General features: G+C 44.4%; 1 protein-coding gene and 1 non-coding gene across 3 annotated transcripts; one reads left to right on the top strand and one right to left on the bottom strand.

Annotated features, from left to right (window-relative positions):
• Positions 1–3,692: 3,692 nt before the first annotated feature.
• Positions 3,693–9,806, bottom strand: LOC136544802 (BTB/POZ domain-containing protein At3g50780-like). Of its 2 annotated transcripts, none has more exons than XM_066536871.1 (3): positions 9,242–9,806; positions 7,525–8,275; positions 3,693–5,088 (listed from the first exon to the last, which is right to left on the bottom strand). In XM_066536871.1, exons 2-3 carry the CDS (start codon positions 8,164–8,166, stop codon positions 4,120–4,122), a joined length of 1,611 nt encoding a protein of 536 aa, XP_066392968.1. In that variant the 5' UTR covers positions 8,167–8,275; positions 9,242–9,806; the 3' UTR covers positions 3,693–4,119. The 2 variants fall into 2 exon arrangements, with proteins under 2 accessions (XP_066392968.1, XP_066392967.1); XM_066536870.1 differs by having other exon boundaries at positions 9,163–9,806.
• Positions 9,807–13,157: 3,351 nt separating this feature from the next.
• TRNAE-UUC (transfer RNA glutamic acid (anticodon UUC)) lies at positions 13,158–13,231 on the top strand. The gene has a single exon. It is a non-coding gene; the product is annotated as a tRNA-Glu (tRNA).
• Positions 13,232–13,548: the final 317 nt, after the last annotated feature.

Consider the following 13,548-nt stretch of genomic DNA (forward strand, 5'->3'; position numbering starts at 1 on the left):
AAGTTATATTATTTCCCCATAGAAAAAAACATTTAAGATATATATTAGAATTACAGTGATTTAGGTGCAAATCATAGGTAGAGTTGGCGAAACTAAAATACTTATATATTACATTTCTTAATCTAGGTGTTGAGCACCTAAAAGACACCTGATTTTCTTTTTGAAAAAGAAGTTGTATGCATGTTAAAAATTCCAGCATTGCTAGTTATATTACCCCTTCTGCCCTGAAATATAAAGGATCTATTTTGTTCTAAGTCAAATTGTGTTAACTTTGATCAAATTATAGAAAAGAAGAATAATAGTTACGATATCAGATTATATTGGATACGATATGAAATATATTTTTTTAAATTTACATTTTTGATGTAATAGGAATTGATACTCTTCTCTGTAGATTTGGTTGAGGTATAGTTTGATTTAGGACAAACTCGGATCCCATATATTTCAGGACATAGGGAGCAGAAGTTGACAGTAGATAGCCCATTCAAATTTAGGCATTTATTTTTAACAAAAAACATAACCCCTTTTGTGTATTCTAGCTTCTTTTAAAAGAAAAGAAAACAATCAAACAGCTAAAACCCAAGAATTGTCCCGTATTTGTCAATGGAAAAAATGAATTTAATATTATACAACCCAATGACGTACTCCCTCCGGCCTTTGTCCCATAAAAAATGTCATTTTTGCTTTCTGATATGTCAAACATTTTAAACTTTAACCATATATATAAGAAAATATTAATGTTTATGGTACATAATTAGTACCAATATAGATCGTTGAATATATTTTATAATATAAATTTATTTAAAGATATAAATATTATTAATATTTTCTATAAACATAGTTAAACTTAACCAAGTTTGACCAAACACAATCTTTTTCAGAGGAGTACTAGGAGCACTATATATCTACTATGGAAAATCGTGGGTGGGATTATATTTGATCAAACCTGTTAAATTTGTAGGACGCAAAAGTTGGCTTGTCGCCGGTTTTGGTTGTTAGAGTTTACAGCACGATTCGGTGGGTGAGGTAGGTGCCTGTGCGTAGGGTCAAAAGAGTGGCGTGTCACGCGACTTATCACCGTTGCTTTGCCCGCCATGTCTTTCAGCAAAAGCTCTGCTTGGAATGGAACTGGGCAAGTACTTTGCTCGCTTCAATTCATGATCCGGGACATCACTCTCACCAGTCACTAGTCAGTACTTTGCTCGCTGGTAGTACAACCCTACAAAGACACTAGTATACCGGCCTCTCGGTTTGACTACTCATCATGGAGTAAAAAGATGCATGTTGATCACCTAAGAACACGGTAAAGCAGAAAGAAAAATATATTTGGTTGTGCATGCATGCGGCCGTGTTCATTTCGCTAAAATTTGGTTTATGCTGATGTTGATGCTGAAATACTGCGAGAGAAAAACATTTTTGGTTCGCTGAAAAGTACTGCTAAAGTAGTGCAGCCAACGGTGTTTTTCTCTCACAGCATTTCAGCATAAGTATCAGCATTGAGCTACTTTTTAGCCATGGAACCGTGTTTTCGTCTCACAACATTTCAACATAAGCATCGCATAAACCAAATTTCAACATAAGCGATGTAAACCTTTCGGTTCCACAGTATACACAGGCACAGCAGGACTTGGGCACCACTGAAGACACGGGTACTAGCTGTACATATTGCCTGCCCAGCTGAAACATCTCAGTAAATTCCTACCGCTGTTGCACACTGCAGGGTCATGCATGCACGCAAATACTAGGCCTCGTTTAGATGCTGAGAAAATTTCAACCCGATGAATAGTACCACTTTCATCTTATTTGACAAATATTGTCTAATCGTGGACCAACTAGGCTCAAAAGATTTATCTCGTGATTTCCAACTAAACTGTGTAATTAGTTATTTTTTTACCTACATTTAATACTCCATGCAAGCGGCTAAAAATTGATGTGATGGAGAGAGTGAAAAAACTTGGAATTTTGGTGGCATCTAAACACGGCCCTAGTCTGTTGCTCTTGCTCCACATGTGTTCCCAACTCATCTCAAATTTCGAACACACTCTGCTAGCCTAGACACCGAGACACAACAGGTGCAGCCAAGAGCCATGCACGGGTTGCTTCCTTGAGGCAGGCGGCCTGCATTGCAGACTGCACTGCCCCAATGGAGTCGTGCAGAAGATACCAATGGAGTGGAGTCACCCCTGCATCTGCATGCCTGCCAGTGCCGGCCGATTCATTCATGGCGTCTTCACCAAACCTGTAGTAGGGCCTTGTTTAATTTCCTTCAAAATTCCAAGTTTTTTCACTCTCTCTCCATCACATCAATTTTTAGCCGCTTGCATGGAGTATTAAATGTAGGTAAAAAAAATAACTAATTACACAGTTTAGTTGGAAATCATGAGATGAATCTTTTGAGCCTAGTTGGTCCACGATTGGACAATATTTATCAAATAAAACGAAAATGGTACTATTCATCAGGTTGAAAAAACTTTCAATCTAAACGTGGCCTAGCTCCTGGACGCAACGGAGTGAATGCGCGTGTGCAGTGCAGACAGAGTCGGCGACAGACTTTTTGAATGCCATCGAATTCTGGACGCCAGGGAAGGGAGCGAGGGAGCCTCTGCATCGCTTGCACTGCACAGTTGCATTGCACCACAGGAGATTCATCAGAACGGCCAGCGCATTTCAAAGTGGCTGCCTGGCTGAACGACACGGTATTGGTAATAGCAGCAGCAGCACTATGTACAGTGCATGCATAGTATGCATACGTACGGATGCAGAGTATTTGCGCCCTTCCAATCTGCTGAGGCCGGCGCGCCAAGCATGGTGACACACCGACGTGATTCACAGGCCATTGACTAATGAGAGCTTGATAAGCTGCCTTCGCTCTAAGAATAACTTGAGCGAACTCCTTGAAGATTGCCCTTCATCTCTGCACAGAGGGCTGAATATCTCTGAAGATCTAGATCATTGCGAACAGATCATTGTGATTAAGATTTCCATGAAGAAAGGCAAATGAAGCTGGGCTTTGAAATCTTGAAGAGTGGCGAAGGGATCATCCGACTGAGTAATGCAAAAGGGCAAGCTAGAAACAAATGTAGCACTGATTCTTCAGGTGGGGATTTGCATAGCACGCAACTGTAATCAGTATTATAGGACAACAGTGTGCAAACTTTGCCACCATAGCTGCATGCACCTGCTGGCTGCTGGTGCTTGCAACGGTGGGCAGATCGTCTATGGCCATGAGCCACTCATTGTTAACGCTACTGAAGACCCAACGCCTGAAGGTGAACCTGAATCGGGAATGACTGTAGCTGGTCCGGCACGGAAGGAGTCTGGTGCGCCAGGGATGAAATGGAGCGTCCGCGTCAGGCGTCCGAGTGCTCTGATCAGTGGGCGTGATTCGTAGGCTTAGACAAGCTACGCCTGTGCGAATCGCGCATCGGCAACGCCGATGTATTAAAGAGAGTAAGGGGAGAAAGAGGGTAACAAGAATTTACCAAAACAGAACCCGAACTAATCAGACCTCTGTTCTCTCCCACCTTGCGCGCTCGTTCATCCTGCTTCTTACTGCTTCCCCAAGCCTATTCCTACCTCTGCCGATCTGTGTCGCTAAAACTCACACATTTCAATTCAAGCCTGTTCATCAACATTAATGTTTTCCTCTCACAACGAATCAGCGAACGATACTTTTCAACCTGGCTTGAAGACATTCATATATATACATATATACTACGTAGGAGTACCTCAGAAAAAACCGCAACTAGTGATGGCGCACAAGTTACATCTGTTGGGAGTTTTTACAGCTGAGCTGAGTTCACATCACTCACACAAACTCACTAGCCCAGCAGTAGAAATCACAGGAGGTTGATTCCTGTACCAAGAAATCAAGACAGGTTTTTTCACATCGACCCCAAAGCATTACAACAACAGAAGCACAACCAACAAAACTAACCTCAGTTACAAATTGCCACTAGTGAACCTACACTCTGCTGCTCTCTCTTCCCCAGCATCTCCTAACTGAAACTGAAGTCTCCTACTACTGAAACTTGCAAGAAATTGTTGCAGCATTGTGAGCTGCAAGCCGCAACCACCATCATGCATGGACTGTTATTCTAAGCAATCGCTGGACGATCATCAGTGGCGCCCCGACCGCGACGACGAGCTCCCGGGCTGCAGCTCAGCGTACGGCCTGACGAAGGTCCGCCTCCACCAGACCTCGAACGCCCTCTGCAGGTTGGGGCACCCATCTCCGGCCTTGAGGAACCGACCGAGCCACGCGAGCAGCACGGCCTGCTGGTCCTCCAGCGGCAGCGTCAGGATGGCCTGCCCGATGCCGTCCTCCACCACGGCGCGGTCGAACCACCGGCACCCGTGCTGCAGCCACCTGTAGTCGTCCATCAGCGGCTGCAGCCACACGTCAAGCAGCCTCCGTCGCGTCTCCTTGGACGGCAGCGCCTCGCCTTTCCCGATCGCCACCAGCAGCCTCGCCGTCACGCAGCTCACGAGGTGGCGGTGCATCACCGGTATCTTGGGGTGCAGCTCGGCCAGCTCCGCCTGGCTGGCCCAGATGACCGTCAGTTCATCTGCTGCGTTCCTGTCTGATAGGATCTCGGCTAGCCAGAGGAGGTTATCACCTTCCAGAGCGATCTTTCTGAACGTCTGTTCCTTGCTGCCTGAAGATTCTTCACCCACGAGCTCTTCTGGATCAGAAGCTTGGCGAGACAATGCCAGCAGGGAATCCAGGCAGTTCTGGAAATAGCTGTACAAGGTCATGATACAGGAGGAGTCTGCTGAAGAACCATTGGTGCAGACGTTGCTGTTCTCCTTGAAAAGCTTCAGGACCAGAGATTTCATCTCGCGGCGGCCTCTGTCCTCGCTGCTCTTCAGCACCAGGTCAATGATATGCGCAAGAGTGTCGTTTGGCGGATTTGTTAGGACGTCAGATGTCACTCTCCTTAGCAAGGGGTTAGCTCTGTGATCCTCATCGTGCAGCTGTCGGATGGACGACACAACGTTTTCTTCCTCATCGCCGACCCAAGGAACCGCTTCCAGGTAATCTAAGCATGACATGATGCATGCACGGAAGCCTAGTGATTCTGCGACCTACAGACAGAACAAAATGTTAAAATGCATACACACTAAAATAGAAAAGGATATGCATGTTAAGAAGTAAAATTTACCTTACAAAATCCAGTTGATCATTCCTAACTCATTCGAAAAAAATCTTAAATAGCCATTTTCAGACAATCATGCTCTAGCCTGAACCTTAATTGCTTCTGCTGGGTTTCAACTCTAGCGTACCCCAACTTGTTTGGGACTTAAAGGCTTTGTTGTTGTTGTTGTTGTAGACAATCATGCTCTAGATCAGATTCAGAGAACTTGTTTCACACCTATTAATTCAATATAGAAAATGCATGGAACACTACCTAAATCGAGACTGATCAGCCTACCTAAATTGTGACTGACCAACTGTCCATTGACAGAATTTCAAGATGATTTATGATAAGTTGTAGATTACAAATTGTTTGTCACGCTCTATTGCGATGATGTATCATAAGAATATGAATAAATATAATCAGTGGTCCTAAAATGCGATAGCATGAAATAGACATAGAAACTGCATTAAAAAAGATATAGAAACATATTCATCTGGATCTAATCAGAATCACAATTTTTCAAGGCTATAGTTCCACTAAACAATGTGTGAATCAGTAAAGTTTCAGTTAGCATACAAGGAATTAAAATTTGTGGTTTGGAATCACTAAAAGTCCCTAAAGTTTGAAATTTTTAAGCAAGAACATCTCGGGGAATAGACACCTTTTAGCTTATGCACCTAGATGCTATATAATATCAATAAAATGTTCAATGTACCTAGGGTTAAAAATAAGATGATGTATGACCATATGACCAAGTGGCAAACCAAACCATCGGAGTAGTGTCTAATTTACCAAAGCATTGACTGGCGGTAAACATTTTTTAAGCAAAAGAAAGCAATGATAGTTTTTTTCTTATAAAATGGCAATATTTTTTTCCAGTGTCAGGGCTCTGGTGGTGGTGTTTTTAAAAAAAAAAAAAAGAAATAGAATCTGCCGTACAAATTAAGCTGCAGTTTAAACATCCCTAGTTAGATCTTAGAGGAGTTGGTAATACATCAGTTTAATCTTAGTAATTGTTTTGAACCACCACAGTTCATGCATGCTCAATTGTTCAACATTGTGAATAATATAGATTATGCATAAGGACAAATTTATTGTCGGGGACCAATACTAGGGTACCCGAAGAGGAGGAGCTAATGGTCATCAACATTGATTCATCCGAGCAGTCAAGAGCGCGACTATAGCTCCAACCGACCCCAGGCGCGCAGGCTCCGCCTCGCCCGACCTCTGAGGAAGGGCTACGCCTCACCCGACCTCTGTGGGAGGGCTCCGCCTCGCCCGACCCCGAGGCCGTGGGCTCTGCCTCGCCCGACCAATAGGGCGGGCTCCGCCTCGTCCGATCTCGAGGCCGCGATCTCCGCCTTGTCCGACCTCGAGGCCGCGATCTCCGCCTCGCCCGACCCCGAGGCCACGATCTCCGCCTCGCCCGACCCTCTGGGGGCAGGCTCCGCCTCGCCCGATGCCGTGGGTGCGGGCTCCGTCTTGCCCGACCCCTTGGGTTCGCACTCCGTCTCGCTCAACAGAGACCCATACCACCGCCAACGACTCCAGGTCTAGGCGTATGGGCGTGGGTCAAGACTCTGACATCAGGGAAGAGACTGGCACCCCTCGATGTAACTCGTGGCCATGACGGGCCATACCAGAGGGTTCACATCAAGAACAGCGTCGGACGTGCCGGTGCTGTTCCGCCTAACCCTCGTACGATCGATGACAGGCGCGTCAGTTCACCACGACGTCCGCCGGGACGGGATGGAACGCCATGACCGGCAGACGACGCCTGCGCGTGGCGCCAGTGATGGACAGGGCCACGACGTGGAGCTGTCCCTGTTGACATCTACAGGGGTCGGCGTGACCCGCATGAAGGAGAAGAAGGATCCGGCGATCCTAGAAGCTTTCCTCTTTCTCGTTCTTCTTCTCTTCCGTTGTAACCCGTGCTTTCCCTTGGCCTATAAAAGGGAAAGCAGGGCGTCTCATGAACGGGGCCCGATCCGATTAAAATCGATCAATCGAGATCGACACAAGAAGCACGACACAAGCACTCGGCTAAGAAGCAATCGAGCTCTCAACACCCGTTCACTCCTTTCACCAGAGACTTGAGATCATTTCCCTCTCTCGCCCGTTTGTACCCCCTACTACAAACTTTCAGTGCTAGTAACACGAGCAGCAGCGACGAACTGGACGTATGGACTTTCTGTCCGAACCAGTATAAACCCCATGTCCTCTAAGCACACCATCCGAGCCAGACGCGTAATATTAGAAATTTACTCGTCGGTGGTAACTCGAAACACCGATATTTATATAGCATACGAAGTAATGAAGACATTGGCAAAAAGAAAAAATCAAACACAAAATTGGCAAATTAGGAAACTGTGGCAGGAGAAACCTTCAAGATTCGCAGAACTCGTGGAACAGTTTGCTTGATAAGCCTCTGCTTGACATCCTTGCAGTACATCAACCCAACAGTCTCGACATAAATCTCCACATCCTCACAATCTGACACCTCAATGCATGCCACCAGAGACTGCCTCGAGATTCTATCGGCAAAAAAGGTACTATTTTCAGCAAGGATGTTCTTGTGAACAATCATCTTCACAGCTACCCCTTCCTTGCCATGCAGCACAACCTTCAGATCACTCGTGCCAAGCTGCCCAAATCCGACCAACATCTTATGTTGCTTTGGTCGTTTCTCGGGTGCCGGTGCAGGTACTACCTTCGGTGGATCAGGGGCAGCAACAGCATCTGCTGGAGGGCATACTTGCTCATCTGAATTGGTTCTAGACCTAGTAGGAGTGGACTGTGCTCTCTTCTCTGAAGAAATGGTTGGTGCCCTCTGAACCGAGGACGCCTTTGATGGTGCAGGGGATGCTCCCCCTCTAGGTCTGCCCTGCTGGTTTGGGCTCTTTGCTGTCTTCTGAAGCGCGGCCTGTGATGGACAGCACCAGAATCCTTCCGGGGTGACGGCAATGGGCACATTTCTGATCCTTGGTGGCTGGCCATCCAGCCTACCAATCTTGAACTCTGCCATGACTATCTTATGAACAAGCCTGTATCTTCCTTCAGAGATTGCTAACTGAAACGGTTATTTGGTCTTCAGAGGTTTAGTTGTGATTTGTGAGTGGTGCTAATGTGCACACCTGAAGCAAAAGAATGAATTAGGAATTTAGGATGTACTGTATATAGCCAAGAATGCGAATTAAGGAACAAGAAAGCATTGCAGCGTTCAGGTTGTCTAGATTTCCTAGCGTTCAATAATTGGAGCCTGCAACCTTTGACCAAACAAAAATAGTTCGGATCTCTATCCTATCCATAGCAAGTTAGCAAATTCGAATCAGAAGCACTGAAAACAGTATAAAACAATTAGTAGAACCACAAGAGCAGGAACCAATAACATACTGAAACCTCACTATTGAATGGACAAAAATGTCCAATATTCAATCAAATTTGCACAAAACCGAACCAAAAGCTACTCTAAATTACAATCCCACATTCCCCACCCCCTCTCTTTCAAATAAAGGCACCAAATCAAAATCAAGAACTACTAGAACATCACAAAATTATACCACATAAAAACAAGAATGCCCATTAAGAAACAAGAAAGCAGCATTGCAGTTGCAGCATTCAGGTCCTCTAGATTTCCTACTGCTCAACAATTGGAGCCTGCAACCTTTGAACAAACAAGACTAGTCTGGATCTCTATTTAAACCCTAGCAAGCTAGCAAATTCGAAGCAGGGGGCACTGAAAACAGTAGGAGTATAAAACAATCAGTACAGCCACGGGAGCATGAACCAACTGAACCTCACTCTTGAACGGACACAAATGCCCAATATCATGCCACCAAATTGGGTACATTCCCCACCCCCTCTCTTCCAAATTAAGACACTAAAGTAAAAAATTCCGGCTCCGCTCACCAATATCAGCAGACAATTAGCAAATTCGAACATCACTAGCACATAGGTAAAGGCAAAGAGAACAGGCGGACAAGAAGCATTCTTTTTTCGGACGAAGATGACCAAGAATTACCTCTCTCGCATCACATTCCGGCTCGGCTCGTCAATCAATCAAGGAAAAGGAGAGGCCGAGGGGAGGAGGCTTCACTCACAATCAAAGCCGCACCACTCCTTCGTCTCTCCCTCCTTGGAGAGCTGGCGGGGGCAAGCGAGGAGGAGGAGCGGTGAAGAGAAAGCAGAGAGCGCAGCAGACTAGCAGAGGCGAGGGCAGGTAAGCAGTGAAGCTAGGCGCGGCGGGCATGAACGCATCCATCCCATCTCCACCACCACCTGCACCTCCTTTTCCCCATCAGCAATCAGTGGTGCTCCCCCTTTAGCCCGGTAGCACACCGCGGCCGCCATCATGCCGCCTCCTGCCCTGCTCTTCGTCCTCCTCAAGATCTCATCTTCTTTTGAGCTTCTTTTTTTTTCCTTCTACCCTCCTCCCCCTTTCGCACTCGCACACAGACCCACAAAGAGTGAGCGAGTGACTAGCTAGCTTCCACACACACCCCCGTTTCCCGTTGCGTGCTGCGGCAGCCGGCAGGGGCAGGGGCAGGCAGCGGCTACTGGTGGCCGTGTTGCATCGCCATCGTAGCAGCACTGCAGCAGAAGCAGGGGCCAGAGGACTGTAGAAGCAAGCAGCAGAGTACCGGGGCGTGTCGCTTCCGGCGTCTTTGCTCCGCGCTTGTTCGGCTGGGGAGCCCACTATTTACATGAATCAGCCAGTAATTTCTCCTACATAAACAAATCAGTAATCATACGAACCACCAATGGAGATGCCTTTATCTCGGATTCGCCTGCGACAAGCTCTCGTCCGGGCACGCCGCTGCGACTCCGATTCACTCGAGTCGAGTGTCAGTCAGTCCTCGCATGGAGAACCAAAGATTTTTACTGCAGCTTTCTCCACCCGAGGGCCCTAGTTTACCGTGCCGAAGCGCCGGGCCCACACGTCAGAGTCCATGTTTTCCGTGGTGTGCGTGCAGCGTGGCAGCCTGGCAGGGTTTTGGTTTCTCGAATCTGGGGGCGCTGCGCTTGCTTTGACTGCTGCCTGCCGGAACCTACAAATTTTAATCCGTAATGCTTTTTTATTTCAAAAGACAAGTAGTAGTATTTCGTGACGATTCTCGTATTAGATTTTTGTACCTTTCTAATGCTTCCTCGATATATAACTAAATCACACCTTTTTTAAAAAAGGGTAAAGTTTAATTTACACCCTCCAACTTTCACCAAAGTCCAGATTTCAACCTCGAACTTTAAAACCGGATATCTTTGACCTTCCAACTCTTAGAAACCGTTCAACTTTCGACCTTTTGAGCGTTTTGCGGGTGAACAGTAACTTTTGGTATTTTTGGGAGGCGTCGAAATTTTATATTATTTTTTCAAGCATCTTAACGTCCTCAAATGAAAAAACTAAAAACCATAAAGTTGTAGATCTCATCGAAGTCTACAATTTACATATAAAAATTATCTTCATCCGACATCGTTCACGCGACAAAATATGGTGCCGAAATTTTATATTGTTTTTTCGAGCATCTTAACGTCCTCAAATGAAAAAACTCAAAACTACAAAGTTGTAGATCTCATCGATGTCTACAATTTACATATAAAAATTATCTTCATCCAATATCGTATTGAAGGGTTTTCTATTTTTTAAAATTTGAGTCTTATCACGCGACAAAACATTTTTGTTGTTAAAATTTCTTGGGATTCGAAGCAAGTGAAGGATGTGAAAAAGCGTGCACTGGACTCGTTTGCCGTCTTTCCGTGCCACCGCTCCGTTTCGAGGTGGTGTCTAGTTTTTTGCCACGTCACACGACCAGGGCAACGTGTGCTATTTAGGGCCTATTTGAATAATAGCTGGCAGTTAAAATCAGTGCTACTGAGTTCAAATAGAATCACTAGTAGATCAACTAGAGGTGCTAACTAATTAGTTCTACTAAGGCTCTATTTAGATTGAAGCCGCTAAAATTTAGGTAGCTAAACTAGTTGTTAAACTTTAGCCACTCCTGTTTAGTTGGGTGGACTAAAAGAGTCCTTTAATCCCTTTTAGTCAGGGTGTTTAGATTCAAAGTGACTAAAAGGTGAGGCAGTCTGGGCTTTAGTCACATTTAGCAACCCCTTGATGACTAATTGACTAATGACCTTGTAGTCTCATTTAGTCATAATATTTAGGTAAAAATTGACCAAATGGGACTAAAATTAGTCATCTAAACTTTAGCAGGCCAATCTAAACATCCCCTAACAAGTTTAAAGTTACTAATAGACGCTAATTACGTACCAATCACTTATCAGCAACATATAAGTAGCGGATTTAAACGGCCTCAGCTAATAGTTAGTAGGCTAGCACTAGTGGATCCAACGGGCCCTTACTACTCCTGAGTGAATGTGTTTGGTTGGTTAGATGAACATGGATAGGAGATGGCGGTCCATATATGTTTTTGACGCGTTTGGCTTAGGGACATGTTGGACAGGGATAACCATGTTGGAAGAATATTCCTTAATACGCTCGTTGAGCTAAGTTGAGCAAAAACTGACGGATGAGCTCCTCCAAATTTGTTTACTGGTGCTTTTTTTTTTTTTGCACAAGTTTACCGGTGCTTACTGACATGGATAGAAGCATTAATTGCTTTTTCTTTCTTTTAACAAACATTGAAATGATTTATCTTGCAAGCAGTTTATTTATTGTGATACGTTTGTATCTTATCCCAAAAACTATGGACCGTTATTTCCCATCTAAACTTATCCTCAAACCAAATGCACTCTAAGAGCAGATTTATCCTTAAAATTGAGTTCTTTGGTTTCAAACTTGAATCCCTAGAATTGAGCTCTTTTGGTTCCAAAATCGAGGTGAAATGGTAAGCTTAACCTAGTATGCTAACATTTTAGTCCGTAGCTTCGTTCCACAAAGAAAGATATACTAACATTGTTTTACCACTATATTGTCTCTTTGAGAGATATTTAAGGCTTGTTGAATCTATTAATATTTAATACTAATAGTTAACAACTAAAACTAGTATACATACTAGTGGATTCAAACAAACATGCTAACAGACCAACTAACTATTAGCTAGAAAACTGCCTATTAGTTTCATTAGCATGTTTTAAGGCTGCTAATAGATACCAATAGGTGCCAACTATGTATTAGTAGACGGATCATATACGGTCCCTGCTAATAATTAACTAGCCAACTATTAGTGTTAGCGGATCAAATATGCCCTTAGATTATTTCGCTTCATCACTGATGTGTCTTAAAAAATACTTCCTCTATCCACGAGAGAATGCGATTCCTACTTTTTAATCAGTCAAACGATTTGAAGTTTGACCATAGTTATATAAAAAAAATACTAGTACACCAAAGTTGACGTGTTTATATCGTATATGATATCGTTTTGTTAGATTCTACCATATGGTATCGTTTTTGACATTACGTTTCAATGATAGCATATCATTTTCGTTTTTATTAACAGAGAAATGTGCAATTGACAGTGAAGGAGCTTTCTTCAGATCGTTTCTACTTCTACCCCTACTTTTTGTGGAAAGAGGGAGCTCCTCCAATGGGCCTAGTTCATTTGAACTACTTTTCAGTCTAGTCAGGATATTTCAACTTATTCTTTCTCACAGAACACTATTAAATCAGTCACGCCTATATATCAGCCGAACACGACACTTCCTCTACCGACGGACGGAGCACTTTTTCAGTCTCGGCCGGGCCGAAGGACGCACAAATAAAGTTGATGGATTTTATTCTCCCATCTTGCATTTCTTTCTCTTTTTGAATGAAAAGTTGGTCGTTGAAATGGAATAATGGATGGACTTGGTGACGATGCCACGCCACCTTTTGTTTGATTATTTGACCGAGAGGGCCATCCCTGCTCCGGCGAGTAGGTGACGAATGCTGCTGGTGTCTGGTGTGTTGAGACTGAGAGATGCTCGAGCTGGAGCACATGGTAAAGCTGCTGGCAGGCACGACCCAACAACAGTGTTAATAAAGATAATAAGTTATTATGTGGTTCTCTATGCATCAAATCCATTGTCGTCTAGTCCGGTTAGGATACCTGGCTTTCACCCAGGCGACCCGGGTTCAAATCCCGGCAATGGAAGTAGTCGTCTCTTTTTTTTTTCCCCTTTTTTGTTCCGTGTGCTGCTTGTTTTTCTTTTTCCTTTTTGTTCGGTGTCCTGCTTTTTTTTTTCTTTTTTCCTTTTTGTTATGTGTGCGTCATTTCTTGCCCTTTAGTTGACACGTTTACAATTGAACTGTTCTGCAGAGGGCACAACGATTTGCATCTCTCCGCGAGAGCAACTGCCTTCAGTCCCGTTCAGGCGAGTCGAGCATTAGCCAAACAGTGACTGAAATAGGCATCACTTATTAAACTGTACGTCAGAAAGAGCACGAGAACCCAACAGCAGTAGATTCAAG

Source organism: Miscanthus floridulus, chromosome 3, assembly GCF_019320115.1.
Source record: "Miscanthus floridulus cultivar M001 chromosome 3, ASM1932011v1, whole genome shotgun sequence".
NCBI lineage: Eukaryota > Viridiplantae > Streptophyta > Magnoliopsida > Poales > Poaceae > Miscanthus > Miscanthus floridulus.

Bases quoted from the DNA above. Each gene is read 5' to 3' on its own strand.
- LOC136544802 (XM_066536871.1), bottom strand. From the start codon at position 8,166: ATGGCAGAGTTCAAGATTGGTAGGCTGGATGGCCAGCCACCAAGGATC. The intron at 5,089-7,524 runs GTTTCTCCTGCC...TTCTGTCTGTAG, and splicing joins GAGTTCTGCGAATCTTGAAG to GTCGCAGAATCACTAGGCTT.